Here is a 15445-nt window from a genome sequence, read left to right as displayed (position 1 = left end):
TTCTTGTACAATGTCAGTGGAATGTCCCAGGATTCCTAGCTTATCATAACTTATAGCCCCAAGCGGACAATACACCCAAATCCATACTGTGTTTTTACATCTAAATGAGGTGTCTAAGCAATGCATGCTGGAGTAAAGTAAGATTTACTTGTTGCCTCTTGGTTATAAGCTCCAAACTTTCAACATAAAATGAACATTTTTCCCAGGTCTCTCAGCCAGCAGTACAATTATTTCCAGGTGCACCAAGTGGCTTCAAGTGGTACCCTGCTTCACAGAGGAAGTGCAATGCATTCATATTGGATTTATTCTGATAGGTAAGGAGGGGGGAGGAATATGAGGGGGAAGGTGGAGGAATATGGGGGGTATATAGTGAGCGGAATAAAGGGAGGGAGCAATAAGAGGAGAGGAAGGGGGAGGGAGCAATAAGAGGAGAGGAAGGGGGAAGAAAAAATAGGTGGGGGGTTAGAGAGAAGAGAGAAAATGGGAGTGGAGTGGTAAGGTGAGAGGAATGAGGGGAAAGAAAAGTGATAAATGGTTAGGAGAGGGAGAGAGGACAACGCAGATAGGACAAGCAGACAGAGCAGGGTGGCTTGGGGGTGTTAGAGCAGGGATGTTCATGCATAGTCATGTTTTTCAGCTACATTTAGATCCTTATAAATCTTTGAGGGCCAATCCACACTATGTTTGGTGACAGACATTTAAACGTCCATCATTGCAGGGACGCACAGGAAGCAATTGTTTCCTATGTGTCCCATTCACACTGCAATGTAGCCTAGTGTGCTGCATTTTATTGAAGCGCACCAGCACAAACTTGCAGTGAATAAAGTGTATGTGTTGTACACTTCATATAAAGCTCTTGCAAAACAACAACTGGCAATGGAGAGCTGTCATAGTGGCTAAGCGCTGCGGCAGCTTTACATATAGTGTGAATTCACCCGAACGTTCTAGAAGCCAATGTCCCCACTAAAGTGTATTGTGTGTTGTAGGCCATATGCATTTCATTTACTTTTATCTTGTATAAACTATTCCTCTACAGATGGATGTCAGCTGTGGGAACAGTATGCAGCCAGCTTCCCTGTCTATGTAGGTATACAACCATCAATAGATCTGCCTGGAATCTATTATGGGACCTCCAAAGGCCCTTTGATGTTATATGAGCAGTGATCTGTCACTGGGGGGGGGGGGAAGGTACCTTTTTAACATACTGTAGAATTAAAGGATCAGCCTTCATTACCAATATATAAAGCTGATACTTAACATACACGGAATGTCCCTGCTTCTACAAATTAGTTGGTGACAGAAGCACAGAAATATTCTTTGTTCATAAACCGGTGTTGGGTACGGAACTATCACAAACACGTGTCAATTTTCTGCTGTCAAAACAATCGTTTAACATGAAAATGAAAATGTAACATTTTCTTACGATGGAAACTTTTTTTTTTTTAAACAGCCATTTGCAGAATGAAGTGCGTATTCCGGGTTTGATTTAGAAGAATCTGCTCATCTCAGTTTGCTTGTGTTGAACATAAGCATTTGAGTGTAATGAAAGGAAGAATTCTTCCACTGCAGATATTGGAGGCAGAGTTCTGACTCTAGTGAGGGCAGAGAGAAGAGTCATCAATGATACTGTAGTGAATCCATGGCATAAATTAAATCCAGTTTTCTTAGGCTTTTTCCCCCTCTGTTTTCACCCGGTGATCTGGTCAGTAACACCTCCTGTATTAGAGAGCCCTCACTCTGGATGAAGGAGCACAGGGGCACTTTTGAACAGCAGCATGGTCAGTCTGGGAGGAGGGGAGTGTTAGATGTACTAGCAGATTTAGATACACTAAAACTAAAGCCAACCTCCAGCTCACACTTTATAAGCAGTTACAGCAACAGCTTTTTTATTCCTTTTGGGAAAAAGGTTTTTAAAAAGTTGCTCATTGTTTGCACCCTGTCACTGGTAAATGGTTTTCCTGGTCCCTCTAACTGCTACATCTGCAAGAGAGCTTGTTCTTTTCAAAAACAGACAGACATACCAGCCAAATCACATCTAAGAATTGGTAATCCGCAATACAATAAATGTTTGTTTTTAGGTTTAATACAGCTTTAAAATGTTTCCAGATTCTGAGGGCCACACTTGTCAGTTTGAAAAACATCGACAGTCCTTCAAAAATTTGTGTACATGGGCTTTTAAGATTGGGGCTGCCTGGAATCAGTGTGTGCCGTGCTTTTCGGGCCATATACAAGTAATTGAGGTTGGTTTACTGAAAGAGTAGAAGCCATTCAATACGCAAAGTAAATGTTAGCAAATGGGGTGAACTTGTGGTCTGCTGAGGCCTGCTTCATACCTATGCAGTTTGTGTTTTATCCATTTCTGCAGTGCTTTTTGCGGTGCGTTTAGCATTTTTGCGCATGTTTCACACTTTTTTTTATGCCGTTTTTGGCCAATTTCTTGTTGGGCAGATTATAAACATCAAAAATGCGTCAAAAATGCACAACATGCTTTTTCTGCAGTGTCTCCATTGAAGTCTATTGAAGTAAAAATGCACCATTTTACATTTAAAAAAGTCCCTGACCCACAAAGATGCAGTGGCTGAAAAACACATAGATGTGAACGTGTCCCATAGGAAACCATACTGAATGGGCGATAGAGTGTTTCTTCAAAAAGCACTTAAAAAATGCACTGGTGTGAACCAGGCCTGAATTCTCAATTGTGCTGGGAAAAATAAGAAAAAAAAAAAAAAAAAAAAAGGAGTTTTGATAACACAATTGGTTGATTAAAATGAACACACAGCTTCTCCTCGATTCCTAAAGTAAATGAACATTCACTTTGCCAAGTGAACAGTTTAGTCGCTTGGTAAATAAACCCTACCGTGAATATATTATGGACCTGTGTGAACTAATCCTTAAAACTTGTTATATAATGCAGGCACCTATCTTAATACATCTTGTCAAAACATCCCAGGAGCTCAAAAACCTGAGCGCTGCTACACTATATTGTCAAAAGTATTGGGACACCCCTCCAAATCATTGGATTCAGGTGTTCCAATAACCTCCATGGCCACAGGTGTATAAAATCAAGCACCTAGGCATGCAGACTGCTTCTACAAACATCTGTGAAAGAATGGGTCACGCTCAGTGAAATCAAGCATGGTACCGTGATAGGTTGCCAGCTGTGCAATATGTCCATCCGTAAAATTTCCTTGCTACTAAATCTTCCACAGTCAACTGTTAGTGGTATTATAACAAAGTGGAAACAACAGCAACTCAGCCACGAAGTGGTAGGCCACGTAAAATGACAGAGGGTCAGCGCATACTGGAGCGCACAGAAGTCACCAACTGTCCGCAGAGTAAACAGCTAAAAACCTCCAAACTTCATGTGGCCTTCAGATTAGCACAACAGTGCGTAGAGAGCTTCATGGAATGGGTTTCCATGGTCGAGCAGCTGCATCCAAGCCTTACATCACCAAGTGCAAAGCAAAACATCAGATGCAGTGGCGTAAAGCACGCTACCACTGGACTCGAGCAGTGGAGACGTGTTCTCTGGAGTGACAAATCACGCTTCTGTCTGGCAATCCGATGGGCGTCTGGGTTTGGCGGCTGCCAGGAGAACGGTACTTGCCTGACTGCATTGTGCCAAGGGTAGAGTTCGGTAGAGGGGGGATTATGTGTGGGGATGTTTTTCAGGGGTTGGGCTTGGTCCCTTAGCTCCAGTGAAGGGAACTCTTAAGGAGTCAGCATACCAAGACATTTTGGACAATTTAATGCTCCCAGCTTTGTGGGAACAGTTTGGGGATGGTCCTTCCTGTTCCAACACGACTGCGCACCAGTGCACAAAGGAAGGTCCATAAAGACATGGAAGAGCGGGTTTGGGGTGGAGGAACTTGACTGGCCTGCATGGAGTCCTGACCTCCACCCAATAGAACAACTTTGGGATGCATTAGAGTTGAGACTGCGAGTCAGGCCTTCTCGTCAAACATCAATGCCTGACCTCACAAATGCGCTTCTGGAAAAACTATCAAACATTCCCATAGACACCCTCCTAAACCTTGTGGGCAGCCTTCCCAGATGAGTTGAAGCTGTTATAGCTGCAAAGGGTGGGGCCAACACAATATTGAACCCTACAAACTGAGACTAGGTTGCCATTAAAGTTCATGTGCTTGTAAAGGCAGGCCAATACTTTTGGCAATATAGTGTATATGCAAACGTCAACTTTTGTTAAAGTTAAGTGCTGGCCTGCCTCCTCAGCCTCTGAAGTTCCCAATTGGACACTGTAGCTGCCCATCATTGCAAAGAACCAAAAAGGGAATTGCACAACAGGGGGCTGGCTAGCTTGAACTTTGGGGTTCCCCTAGGTTCTTCAGAAGCTGCATCAAGGTGTGTTAATTTTACTGAAGACAGTTTGTGATACTTTAGGCAATGAAAGACTAAGTGCCGTTTTTTCGTTTGTGATTATTTTAGAATGTTACGCACTAAGCTATAAAACCATAAGGAGAAACAAAAACCCATGTTATAGATGCGTTTTGGAAATATTTCAGTAGAAACCATTAAGCTGGAAGAGGGCCACAAGGAAAGTGTTAGATGGATGCATGCAACCCACAATCCACCAGCCTGATGTGCATAAATGTAGGATATACAGTAGATGTCCATATACCTGGACCACACTGCTTAGAAGGAGATCTAATAATTATACTAGAACGCAGCTTGACCTCATATCTATGCTACTGTCTCGGTACTTTGGGTAAAGACAAACCATTCTTAATGGAAAATGATTACTTTATTCTATAATTTCAAGAAACCCAGTGTCAGAAGTTGTAATTTGTTTGGGTATTCATTTAAAAAAAAAAAGTGTCACCAGATTTAAAAAAAAAAATGCAGAGAAAGGGCACATAAAAGTTACATTTTTAAATAGTTACATTCAGGGTTTTGGTTTCCATAAAGGAATATTTTCTATTCAAAATTGTTAGAAAATTTGACTACTCCATGAAAAGTCAATTCCGTAGCACTGCCCCCGGTCTCCCTGCAAGTCACAGCTATCTGTTCTAGGAGTGTCTAATCACTCTGTGTACTGGTATCTCTGTCCCTGTCCTAACCACATGTAGCTGCCAGGGAGGAGTGAATGGGAATACTATAGAGCTGGAGTCAACAACAGGTTAACGGTCATCTAACTATAGATCACAACCATATGACTGGATTGCAATCCCAACATGTCTGCCTTCTATTAGAAGTAGACACAGCTTCTAGGAGCGGTAACACGAAATGCGAGGCCAAGGAAGAAGAGCTGATTCACACATGCGGTGCGGACTTAAGCTCAGGTTTCACATTTGACATGATACAGTAGTTGTTCAGCGGTTCATGTCAGGTTTACATTACATTCAGGACAGGATCTTATCCTGTTCACACATATGCAGTTTAGAAACGGTTCCCATAGAAGTCAATAGCCTGAACTGGACTGCACATGACTTTTTCAAACTGCACTGATTCCGCACCGTCAGTGCACCGGACATATGTGAAAATACACCATAGAAAGCAATGTTTTTTTCACGTCCTGCGGATTGGATACGGTTCATACCGCATCCAATCTGCATTTATGCGAACCAGCACTATGGCTAAATTTAACATTGCTTTTCAGAGGCGATTGGCAGGTGAAGAGAAGGGGATTTGATGCCTCCTCACCACCTGTTTTAATCCTGTAAATGTTGCACCAACACGCCGCAATGCACAAGGATGCAGGGCAGTTGTGGTGCATCCACATTCACTTAAATGGATTGCACTTGGTGGCAGTACTGCCCACCAAATTTAACAGCAATGATTTTTATGTGAACACCCCCATCCACTGCCTGTGCAGTTTAAGGGGGAAGCTTTGAGGGCCACAGCTCAGCAATGGGTTTTTAAGCCCCTCCCCTCCAATTGTAGGTCTAAACAAGTCCTTAGGCTTAGGCTCCCCGCTCGGCTTTTTCTTGCCCTACAACAGTTGAGGGGAGACCTCAACGAGCACCACAGCATTTGAAATCTGATACGTTTTTACAGAGGGAGGAGCAAATTTGTGCTATGGATGATTTTAGCTTAGGGGCTATTTTTTCTTGTAGTGGAATGAAGGAGAAGGGAGATGTGTGTTCTGTTCACCTGAATCCATGAACTTAGTATTACCATTGACCCATGAGCAGCACTTTACTTATTTAAGGTTTATAGTGATGATGGTGCAGTACAAATTTCATGAATAATGATTGGCCTCTTTCATAATCCTGAGGAAGCAGAATTAATTCAGGGAAATCCATTCAGTCAAGTCTCCATCGCTTCACCTGTTCAGATGAACAATTATACTTGTCATCATAAATTATATGATTACCATATATAACATATATGAGTACTTTAAAAGCAGATACGTGTAGGTTGGGGCGAACTTTCAATATTGAGGCAATTTAATTCTACTGTGAGAAATATGTTTTTCTATTTTATCATGTTATCAAAAAGTTATTTGATTTTACTTTAAAGTTGGTTACCTTAAAAGTCAGTCTGTATTTTGTATTACATTTTAGGAAGGGATATTAAGCTTCTTGGAGATGGTCTACATTTGACATGCAGGTCAACTATTTTCTTTCTGGTCCCCTAGACAATTCTCTCACTTGTTTGGTCCATGGTGGTGCACAAGATAATACCATACAGCAGAGTGACTTTTTTCCATTGAAATAGGCTGACTGACATGATTGAAAATGTGATATTTTTTACAGAAAACAGCTTCAAAAATCAATATGGTCAAATTATTTCTAGGCATACCAACAAACCTGTCCAGGCTATTATAGAATATATTTGAACACAATTTATCTCTTTTCACCCGATCTTTAACTTTAAATTATGAAATGCCAAAATCATGCAGGCAAACATGAGACAATTGTTTTTAAATTTCAGCCCTTTTTAAGATGAATGAAGCAATTTTTCAATTGGCTGTAGGAAGGGTACCAATAGATCTGTCCACGTCTGTAAACATAGCTTGATATGCCACAGCCTATAGATTCTGCAATGAATTCTGCCTAATGAAAGCAATATGGGCAGTTTAATGGAACCTAAATTCCACTGTGAAATTACTGCTATACTTGCCAAATTTAAATTATACATCAGCATGCAAAGGGTAAGTGATAAACCGCTGTAATATTATTCACTGATTAAAGACTCCCAACAAATAAGTTAGGCTCCAGTGCACAATACCATGTGCCCATTTATCTCCTAAGCCAAATGTTTTTGGTACCAACTACTTCCTCCCACATCAGTCTTCGAGCCAGCAGGAAATCACATATGCAGCTTGTAATAAATTGTTTTTCCATGTGACATGCTGAGTCGCCAGGGACATTGTTTTGTGATATGGCTTGAGAAGAGAACCAAAAAAAAAAAAGAAAAAGACAAAAATTACTGTAGACTCCACAAAAGAATACTAGTGCTATAGCATCCAAACAAAATCTACATTTCACTCACCTGGCCAATAACCCTGGTTATTCTTAGTAACTTTGTTTTATAACATATGATAAACTGAATAAAATCAACAATATTATGCTTTGAGTAAAAAAGTGCACTTACCCATAATAAACAACCATTCAGCCATTTAACGTAGCTAGGCCACAGTGACATGGGCTGCAATTGGCCAACATTACTCACTGCATTACTTTTCTAAATGTACCAAAGGGCAATGCCACCCAAAACTGCTACCAGCATCTCCATCTCACATACAAGGCCACAAAAGTTCCCATACAGCACTATATTCTCAATAATGGACACGCCATTGCAGACGTGTGACACCACAATTCTTCCATTAGCGAAGGTGAGCTGAACTGCAAATTCTGTTGGTGATTTTCCATCATTAGAGCCCCTGAGAGATCAAAGCGGGCACAACAGACTTACACTGGCAGGATCAACACAATAAAAATGTAGCAGCTTTGTATAGAGACCATTTTTCAAACATTATCCAAATACAACAGGTAGTTATAACTACTTCTACTTTAATCAACCTGTCATAACAGACAACTCTGTTATAACGCATAACCACCTTGTGGAAATAATTGCTCTGTGGCTGTTATGTAGCTTCTCTGGCTTTTTTGCTGAGTCACTGCTATGGAACAAGTATACAGCCTGTGAGGTCAGAACTCCCAACCGGCATATTTGTTCAAGGTTGCCGACTTACTCAGGAAGCAAGTGGGTTATCAATGAAAGCCATGGAAATGGCAACTGCTGAAGGAAGTTGGCACCAGGAACACAACAGGTTTAATGTTGTAAGTGGTGAGAACTGCACAACCAAGAAAATGTGACAAGTTTGGTTCATGTTTACATTACAGCGAACAGTTCAATTCAAAGCAGCCTAAGCACTGAACAGCTGAGAATAGCTAACATGAGACGTAATGGGATGTACTAAAGGCAAATGGACGGTACACTTTGCAGATGCAGTTGTACTAATTTTCCCCAGAGCTTAGTAAATACGGTGAAGCTCTGCTGACTTCCATCATTCAATCATGTGCAAGCAAAATCCTGTTTTTATTTTTTTTTGTCCTTGCACCTGATTGGGTATTCTGTACAAAATTAGGCTTTACCATATTCACTAAGCTCTGAGCAAAAGGAGTGCAACTGAACTTTTAAAGTGCACATCAATTTGTCTTTAGTACATCCACCCCATTGAGTGGCCTGCAAAGAGGTAAAGGTGGTATTCTGGACATCCTAGTATCACTTCCAATTCACTTTAAAGTGCCTGTATTTATCGTACAGCAACAATGTGCCAACAATTAGAAAACATGAGGAAAATGGTCATGAGAGAAAAACAGGTTCGCTGCCAGTTCTGACCTTCTGAAAAAGCTGGTTTCCTGGCTGATCCCTTGGTTTCAATAATAATAAGTCACTGGCCCAGAACGGCCATGCAGCAAAGGAAGTTACACCATCTGATTTGTATATGTATTATGAGCCAATGACTTTGAAAACACCAAAGCTACAACGGCACGACTACCAGAAAATTTGATTTTTATGAGAAGATTAACAGGTGCAGCCTGCATCAAATGACAGGTTTGCAGATAAAAGTCATCACTCTAGATCATCTTCCGGAAATTAGGACCAGCAACCCTGTGCTTCAGAGGCCCAACAAAGTCCAAAAATTTAGTGCTATGGCTATGCAAAAGCAATATTGTGCTTTAAAATGCCTTGTGTGAAGCGCACACTTAACAGACCTGCCGTGCAAAAAACAAAGACTTTGCCTGTAGACGCTTATTTAGAGCTTCCACATATAGCCAATATCGGTCTTTACATGATAGTGGTCTTAAAAGAAGAATTTCTGGCAAACACTAACTACTCTTACACATCTCTCTCTCCCCTTAACACCTATTCTGACACATTTGTGTAAGAAAGATGTATACACTTACCTATTTTGGGGCCACTCCGGTCATGTGATCTTCCCTGGGTCAGCCAGGCCAGCTGTAGGAGAGAAGAGGGAATGCTCGACAACGGCTGGTAATGCCTGGGAGTGGTGACACCACCCATGTGCTCCTATGGCCCATGTATTGTAAGTGACCCCTCCTCTACCCTGCTGCACCACAGACTGATAAAGGGGGAGCTGGATCACATTACCGGAGTAGCCTGAACATGGGTTACATTTACAGATCTTACTTACACAGGTAAGTCGGTACTGGTGTTAGGAGGGAAGAGAGCACATTTTTTAAAAGTAATTAGGTTTTGCCAGCAATTCTACTTTAAAGTAAAACATTATTCAAATACAAAGGCTTGCTCAAAGTATATCTAAAGCCAATTTGTTTTCTCAATTAGTAAAATGTAGGGAAGGGTTAAAATCTTTGCGATCCAAGTTCCATTTGGATGATTTCATTAAATTCCTGTCCTGCAGGCACAAGAGGAACAGAGATAAATTCCCCTCTTAGACTGGTCCCATTTAGCAGATTTCACCTGTTTTTGTCCATGTGCCAACTCTAATTTTGGATCATTGTGGTGACAACAGTCCTCACAACAAACAGAGAGAGGACACAGACGGCAACAAAAAAGCTGAGATGTGGTCTCTTTCCCACTCTATTGAATTTGAAACAAAAAACAGTTTTGGCTTTAGAGACTCTTTAATATGGCAAAACAAAGAGCAATGATGATGCGCAAACTGTGGGAACTGTAGTCAGATCAGATGATTTGGTTTGGCACTACTTTTGACTGGTTACTGCCTTGTGAACACTATCACATTCCTTCACCGCCTTTCTGAACTGTCAGTTCACGCACTGAAGTATGTTAGCATTCAGTACACAGATCCTTCGGCAGCTGCGAGCCTCTCACTATTACTGAGCCTGTGAGAAGGATGGATCTTGTTCTATAGCTCTCAGCGGCAATAAGCGAGGATAAAGCAGGACTGCAAGATATCAAAGTGGTCGGACAGTTAATTCCTAACATGGTTCTTGTTACCTTCTTTGTCAGCGACTGCTCAATTTCCTGCAGCTGGGCGCGTGAGCTGCGCTCTACGACAGCCACTTTGGTGTACTCCTGCTTTTTGTTAAGCCTGTTCTTCCAGTCTTCCTCCCCGCTCTTCTTCAGTAGCGCCAGCCTAAGAAGGAATAATATGCCACATTGTTTGTGAGACATTCCACACAAGTCATGCTGTCCACAGAGACCCAGCAGAACATTTCAATGCACTTCTAGGACACCGACGTCATAAAAAGCAAACAAGGGATGCTATTTGCTTGCTGATATCTGAACAGAGAGGATTTACACAAAGTGCTGATTCAAGCACTGCCAGTAACTGCTGAGTAGATGCTAAAGGAGAACTCCAATCAGAACAAATATCACCAGTAAACCTATATTATGTCAGATCATGACTTCTTGTGCTGTCTATTGTAAGCTGCAGAATTTTAGGTCTTCTAAAAATTATAAATAAGATCCCACGACCTGTGCAAGTCTCCATGTATTGAAAAAGGGCAGCATACTGCTGGATAGGATCAAAGTGGAGAGCCCATCAGATCTAAGGCTTGGTTCACATCTTTGTATGCCGGGAATGCGTGGAAAATTGCACACTTTCACGACACACAGAGAAATATGCTGCTCTTTAGCAGATGCAGTGGGGTGCCATTAATTCCGAATGACACCCCCATGCCTTGGCAAACATGTGCGCCAAAATGTATGGTGCTGCAGCACCATGCAGTTCAGTGCAATTCTATAAAAGGGTTGGAGACTTTTTCTCCACTAGTTCGCATCATACTGATGTGAACCTAGCCTTATTGTTTAATTTTGAAAAAGGAAAGGTTGTAAACTTCCGTCCTTTTTTCATATCTAAAATATTGTTTGGTTCCCTTTGGGAAGATTCACCATCATTTTCAGTCCTAGTCACAAAAATACCTCAATCATGAAAGGGTTAAACTCATGCCAACAAGTCCCATCAATTAGAAATTTGGCCTCAGCTGACAAAATGATGTGCAACTTTCAGTGTACGGGTATTGCTGCTGTGCACTAGCATAAAAAGAAACCGCATGAGAACATAAAGTGACGTCCACTTCCTGGTGACGATATCTTGGCTTCTCCTGTCATTTTATTAAAAGATCAATGTTGTGCCAAACAGTGCAGCATTCCACAAGCAAAAACCAGAGGTTCCCTGCCGTGAATAAACTGAAATCGGATTGGTTAATATAAGCTACTCTCTATGCACATAAACACTACACTTTGCCAAGCTTTACTGAGTGAGGTCCATAGTGTTTGCTGGCAGCTGAGCCCCAAGTTATCGCTACTTTAATGGTTAAGTGTTGTGGTCTAGGAAGGGAAAGGTTTAATAGTTTGGAAGTTTTTAAGGGCTTCTTTACATTTATTGTGGTGTGTTACTGCATGCACTTTAAATATATATATATATATATATATATATATATATATATATATATTATATATATATATATGTAAAGCGCTGCATAAATTGACAGCGCTATACAAGTACCTGAAATAAATACCTATACTGTGTAAAATCCAACAATACACTGTCCCACTCTGCTCTGCACATGCTCAGTTGCTCTTTTTTCCAACACTGTCGGCAATCTAGAGGTCAATCTGCTAACAGCCTAAAGATTTACTGCTGCTCAGGGGCTCTGGGCTTCAGTAAAATGGCAGCCTCCAGTAAGAAGAAACAGGAGTAATGCTGGAGGCAATTTATGCCACACACTAATTTTGGTAACATTAATTAGTGTAGAATGTATGTTCTTTGGTCAAGAACATTTTTTCATCAAGGTTTTATGGGTAAAGTTCCGCTTTACGCTGCCTGTGCACCTTGCAGCCTAATTGATCAATTTTAGATGTACCAACAATTATGTAGCACAAGAGTCTAACTGACCAGATACAAACTGACTGGATTGTTTAGGTAAGGCTTCTATTACATCATTTCTGGTAGACCTAAAGAAGGTTAGATGTTGCACATTCACATTGCACAGCAACGTGACAGAAAAAAGGGATATTTAGAGAAACTTTTTGATTTTTACTAGTTGTTTGCTCTGAAACCTGCACCTTGACAATTACAGTGCTAAGCTTGTAGTGCTGATAGCCAGTCAAGGGTAGGGGGGGGGGGGTCAGTGGACCACAGGCTGGAGGACAATGTTCCATCCCAAATCATGGTGCACTTTAGAGGAATTCACCCAGGAACCAGTAGACTATTTAATAGCACCAGGGAACAAGTGTTTCCACTAACAGCAGCAGAAAAACTAAAAAAATGCAAGGCATATTCACAAACTGGCTAGAGGTCTTTATCCATTACTATGCTGGAGTGAGGCAATCATGCATATTATCAAATTTGACTAAATACCATGAAAACTATAAAAGCAAAGACCACACACAATATACAAGACACAATGGTAACAAAGAAAACAAGAAAAGAAAACACTGACAAGTAACTCAATTTCTTCAAAATCTGAATAGAGTGCTCAAATTATACTATTCTACCAGTCCACCCACACCCTGCAGTCCTATACAAGAAATCCTGAATAACCTGAGGTGGTTTACATGGATGACATGTATTTGGATAGGATTTAGGGCACAGAACAATGTGCATTAAATCCCAAGCAATCAAAATTCAGCTTCCAGTCAGAACTGTATTATACATATATTCCAGAAATCAGGGCAACAAGGCAAGAAGGGGCAGCACCAAAGAAAACACATTTATAATGTATCTTCACTATGTTTTTGCCTGGTATTGTCACATGACTGTTCTGGGTAAGACCAGAAGCAGAAATGACAGAAGTATGTAGACAGAGTTGTAAGCCTCTCTGCAGCTCAAATAGTACACAGCCATCTTTTTCTCTATATGAGAGACTCTCAGCCAGGGTTCTTTTGGTTTTCTCCAGAGGGTGCTAGGGGTGTCTCGAGCAGTAGACTTTGACAAATTGATCTCCCAACAATAACTACCAGTGTAAGGGGTCGCTTCTACTTGACCACCAGTGCTAGGGGGCTTTTTCCCATTGATCAACATGTAAAAAGGGGAATTTTTACAATAGTAATGTATGAGGACACTTGCTTTGACAAGAGGACATTAAAAGGATAATTTTTCTTTTTGGCCTTTAATATTCATGTATTTTACAGTAGTTGTAAAGTTTAAAGGTTATTTACCGTAATGCATTCTCTGCATTACCTTTTATTCGTAGCACAACCCCCCCCCCCCCTACTTACCTGAGCCCGATCTCGATCCACCGCTGTGCAAGTCTACAGCAGCTCTTTTCCCCTTTCCCGGCTCTCACAGGCTGGGCTGAGAGCAGTGGAAGCCATTGGCTCCTGCTACTGTCAGTCAAAAGCTGTGAGCAGAAAATGGGGGGTAGGGCCGAGCCAAGCTGTGTCTGAATAGATGCTGTAGAACTACTGTAATCAGATAAAAAGGAGAAATGCAATTGGCTGTGAAAAATTTCTGCACTTTGCATTCTCATTGTTCAATACCTTAGTACTCATATCACAACAGAACACATTGGGAATGCCTTTTTTTTTTCTTTTGTTTAACAGACTGCAGCAAAGCGTTATCAGATGTATACAATGCTGCAACCATCCACTGAACAAATGAGAAGCCCCAAGTGAGAAACCTCTGATTCACAGGCGAATATGACTCAACAGTACCCATCCCTGCACTCCGCTCCTCTGACTCAAAGTACAGTAAAAGTGCTCAGCCAGCAAAACACTACAGCGTACTGGGTGACATCAGATTTCCTAAGATGACACCTTGTCCCTTTTGCCAGATTCTGAACATTACCACCAGCAGAGACAACAACAGAGCAGCATGCAATAAAAATAAACCTTCTCTCATTCTCTTTATTCTTCTGTGTTGAATGCGTTATCAGAACTCCCATACATCTGAAAGACCGGGCAATTACATATATAAAAAAGAAGGTCTGCCTGTTTTTAGTAAACTCAAAACAATTTAGCTTTTCAGTGAATATTTTTATTTTTCATATCTGCAGATTGACATTGTGGTTTGCTAATCAAACCCCTGAGCATTTATGGGGTACTGACAATAAATGTGTACACTTTGGTGCAGCCTCTCTCAACCTTTATACCCCCATATGAACCCCTAAAATTATTTCCAGGTGTCAGGGAACCCCTGCTAAAGCTGATTGAGTGGGGGTCAGTGTGGAGAAATGATCCCTTTTAAATGGTGTAATGCTTGCTACCCTTACAGACAGTTAAAAAGGTCTCTGATGTCATGCGGCTGCCGCTGCCAAGTGGTGTTGGCTTTGAACCATGTAGACACCATCACATGGGAGGTCAATCAGTCACAACTCAAGGAACCCCCTAGAGGAACACTGGTTGAGAATGGCTGCATAAGTGGATACATACAATAAAGAAAATGCAAATCCAGGCAAGGAATCTGTGTGCTGCTATAATGGTGTACATAACACAATAGTTTAAAGTAAGAATAGAGGGAGGTTGGCCGTGGGGTAGGATTGGAGCATAATCAGTGGCTAGGTAGCCAAAGCAGCTGAAAAATAGAGCTTATGCCTGCATTTATTAAGGTGTGTTGCTAGAATGAGCTTACCGGCTCTTAAAATTGTACAACCCTTGTAATAATAGATCAGCAATGAAGCTACAATAGGACTATGTTCACATCTCGTCATGCTTGTTGCATCCTAGGTGAGGCTTTCAGGAAAATACTCCTTCTTTGGGGAGTAATGGTAATGCATGAAAAAACGTGCAGGAACTGCATAAATGCATCGCATTACAACTGCTCCTTGTGGAAAATACAGATGTGTGAGTGTAGCCTTTTACAGATAATGGAGCGTATTAAATGCCATGGAGCACAGAGGGATATACAGTGGCCAACAGCAGCCAGATATCCGCTGTCAACAGCCACAGCACTAAATTGATCTGACACAAGCATCTAGAATAAATTAAGACACCAATAGAAATTCAATCTCCTTTGACTTAAAGTCTACATATTGCCTATATTAAGATGAAAGCAGATTGCTGTGCAAGTGTGTGGCGCCACAGCAGA

The 15445-nt window shown here is 41.2% G+C and overlaps 1 protein-coding gene and 1 long non-coding RNA gene across 18 annotated transcripts in view; one reads left to right on the top strand and one right to left on the bottom strand.

The window, feature by feature from the left end:
• The window catches only part of SVIL (supervillin), a 345773-nt gene that overhangs the window by 85855 nt on the left and 244473 nt on the right, over positions 1-15445 (bottom strand). For all 17 annotated transcript variants that reach the window (XM_089668670.1, XM_089668672.1, XM_089668669.1 and 14 more), the window contains one exon: positions 10411-10549. In XM_089668670.1, the coding sequence (XP_089524796.1) occupies positions 10411-10549 (139 nt within the window). The remainder of the gene's footprint in view (positions 1-10410; positions 10550-15445) is intronic.
• Positions 192-14268, top strand: LOC149469723 (uncharacterized). Its single transcript, XR_016311514.1, has 3 exons — positions 192-314; positions 1037-1083; positions 13963-14268. It is a non-coding gene; the product is annotated as an uncharacterized LOC149469723 (long non-coding RNA).

Source organism: Staurois parvus, unplaced genomic scaffold, assembly GCF_062004578.1.
Source record: "Staurois parvus isolate SC_StPar_1 unplaced genomic scaffold, SC_StPar_1.0 ptg000061l, whole genome shotgun sequence".
Taxonomy (NCBI): Eukaryota; Metazoa; Chordata; class Amphibia; order Anura; family Ranidae; genus Staurois; species Staurois parvus.
Note: the sequence above shows the minus strand (reverse complement) of the source record. Positions and strands in the feature narration are given on the sequence as shown.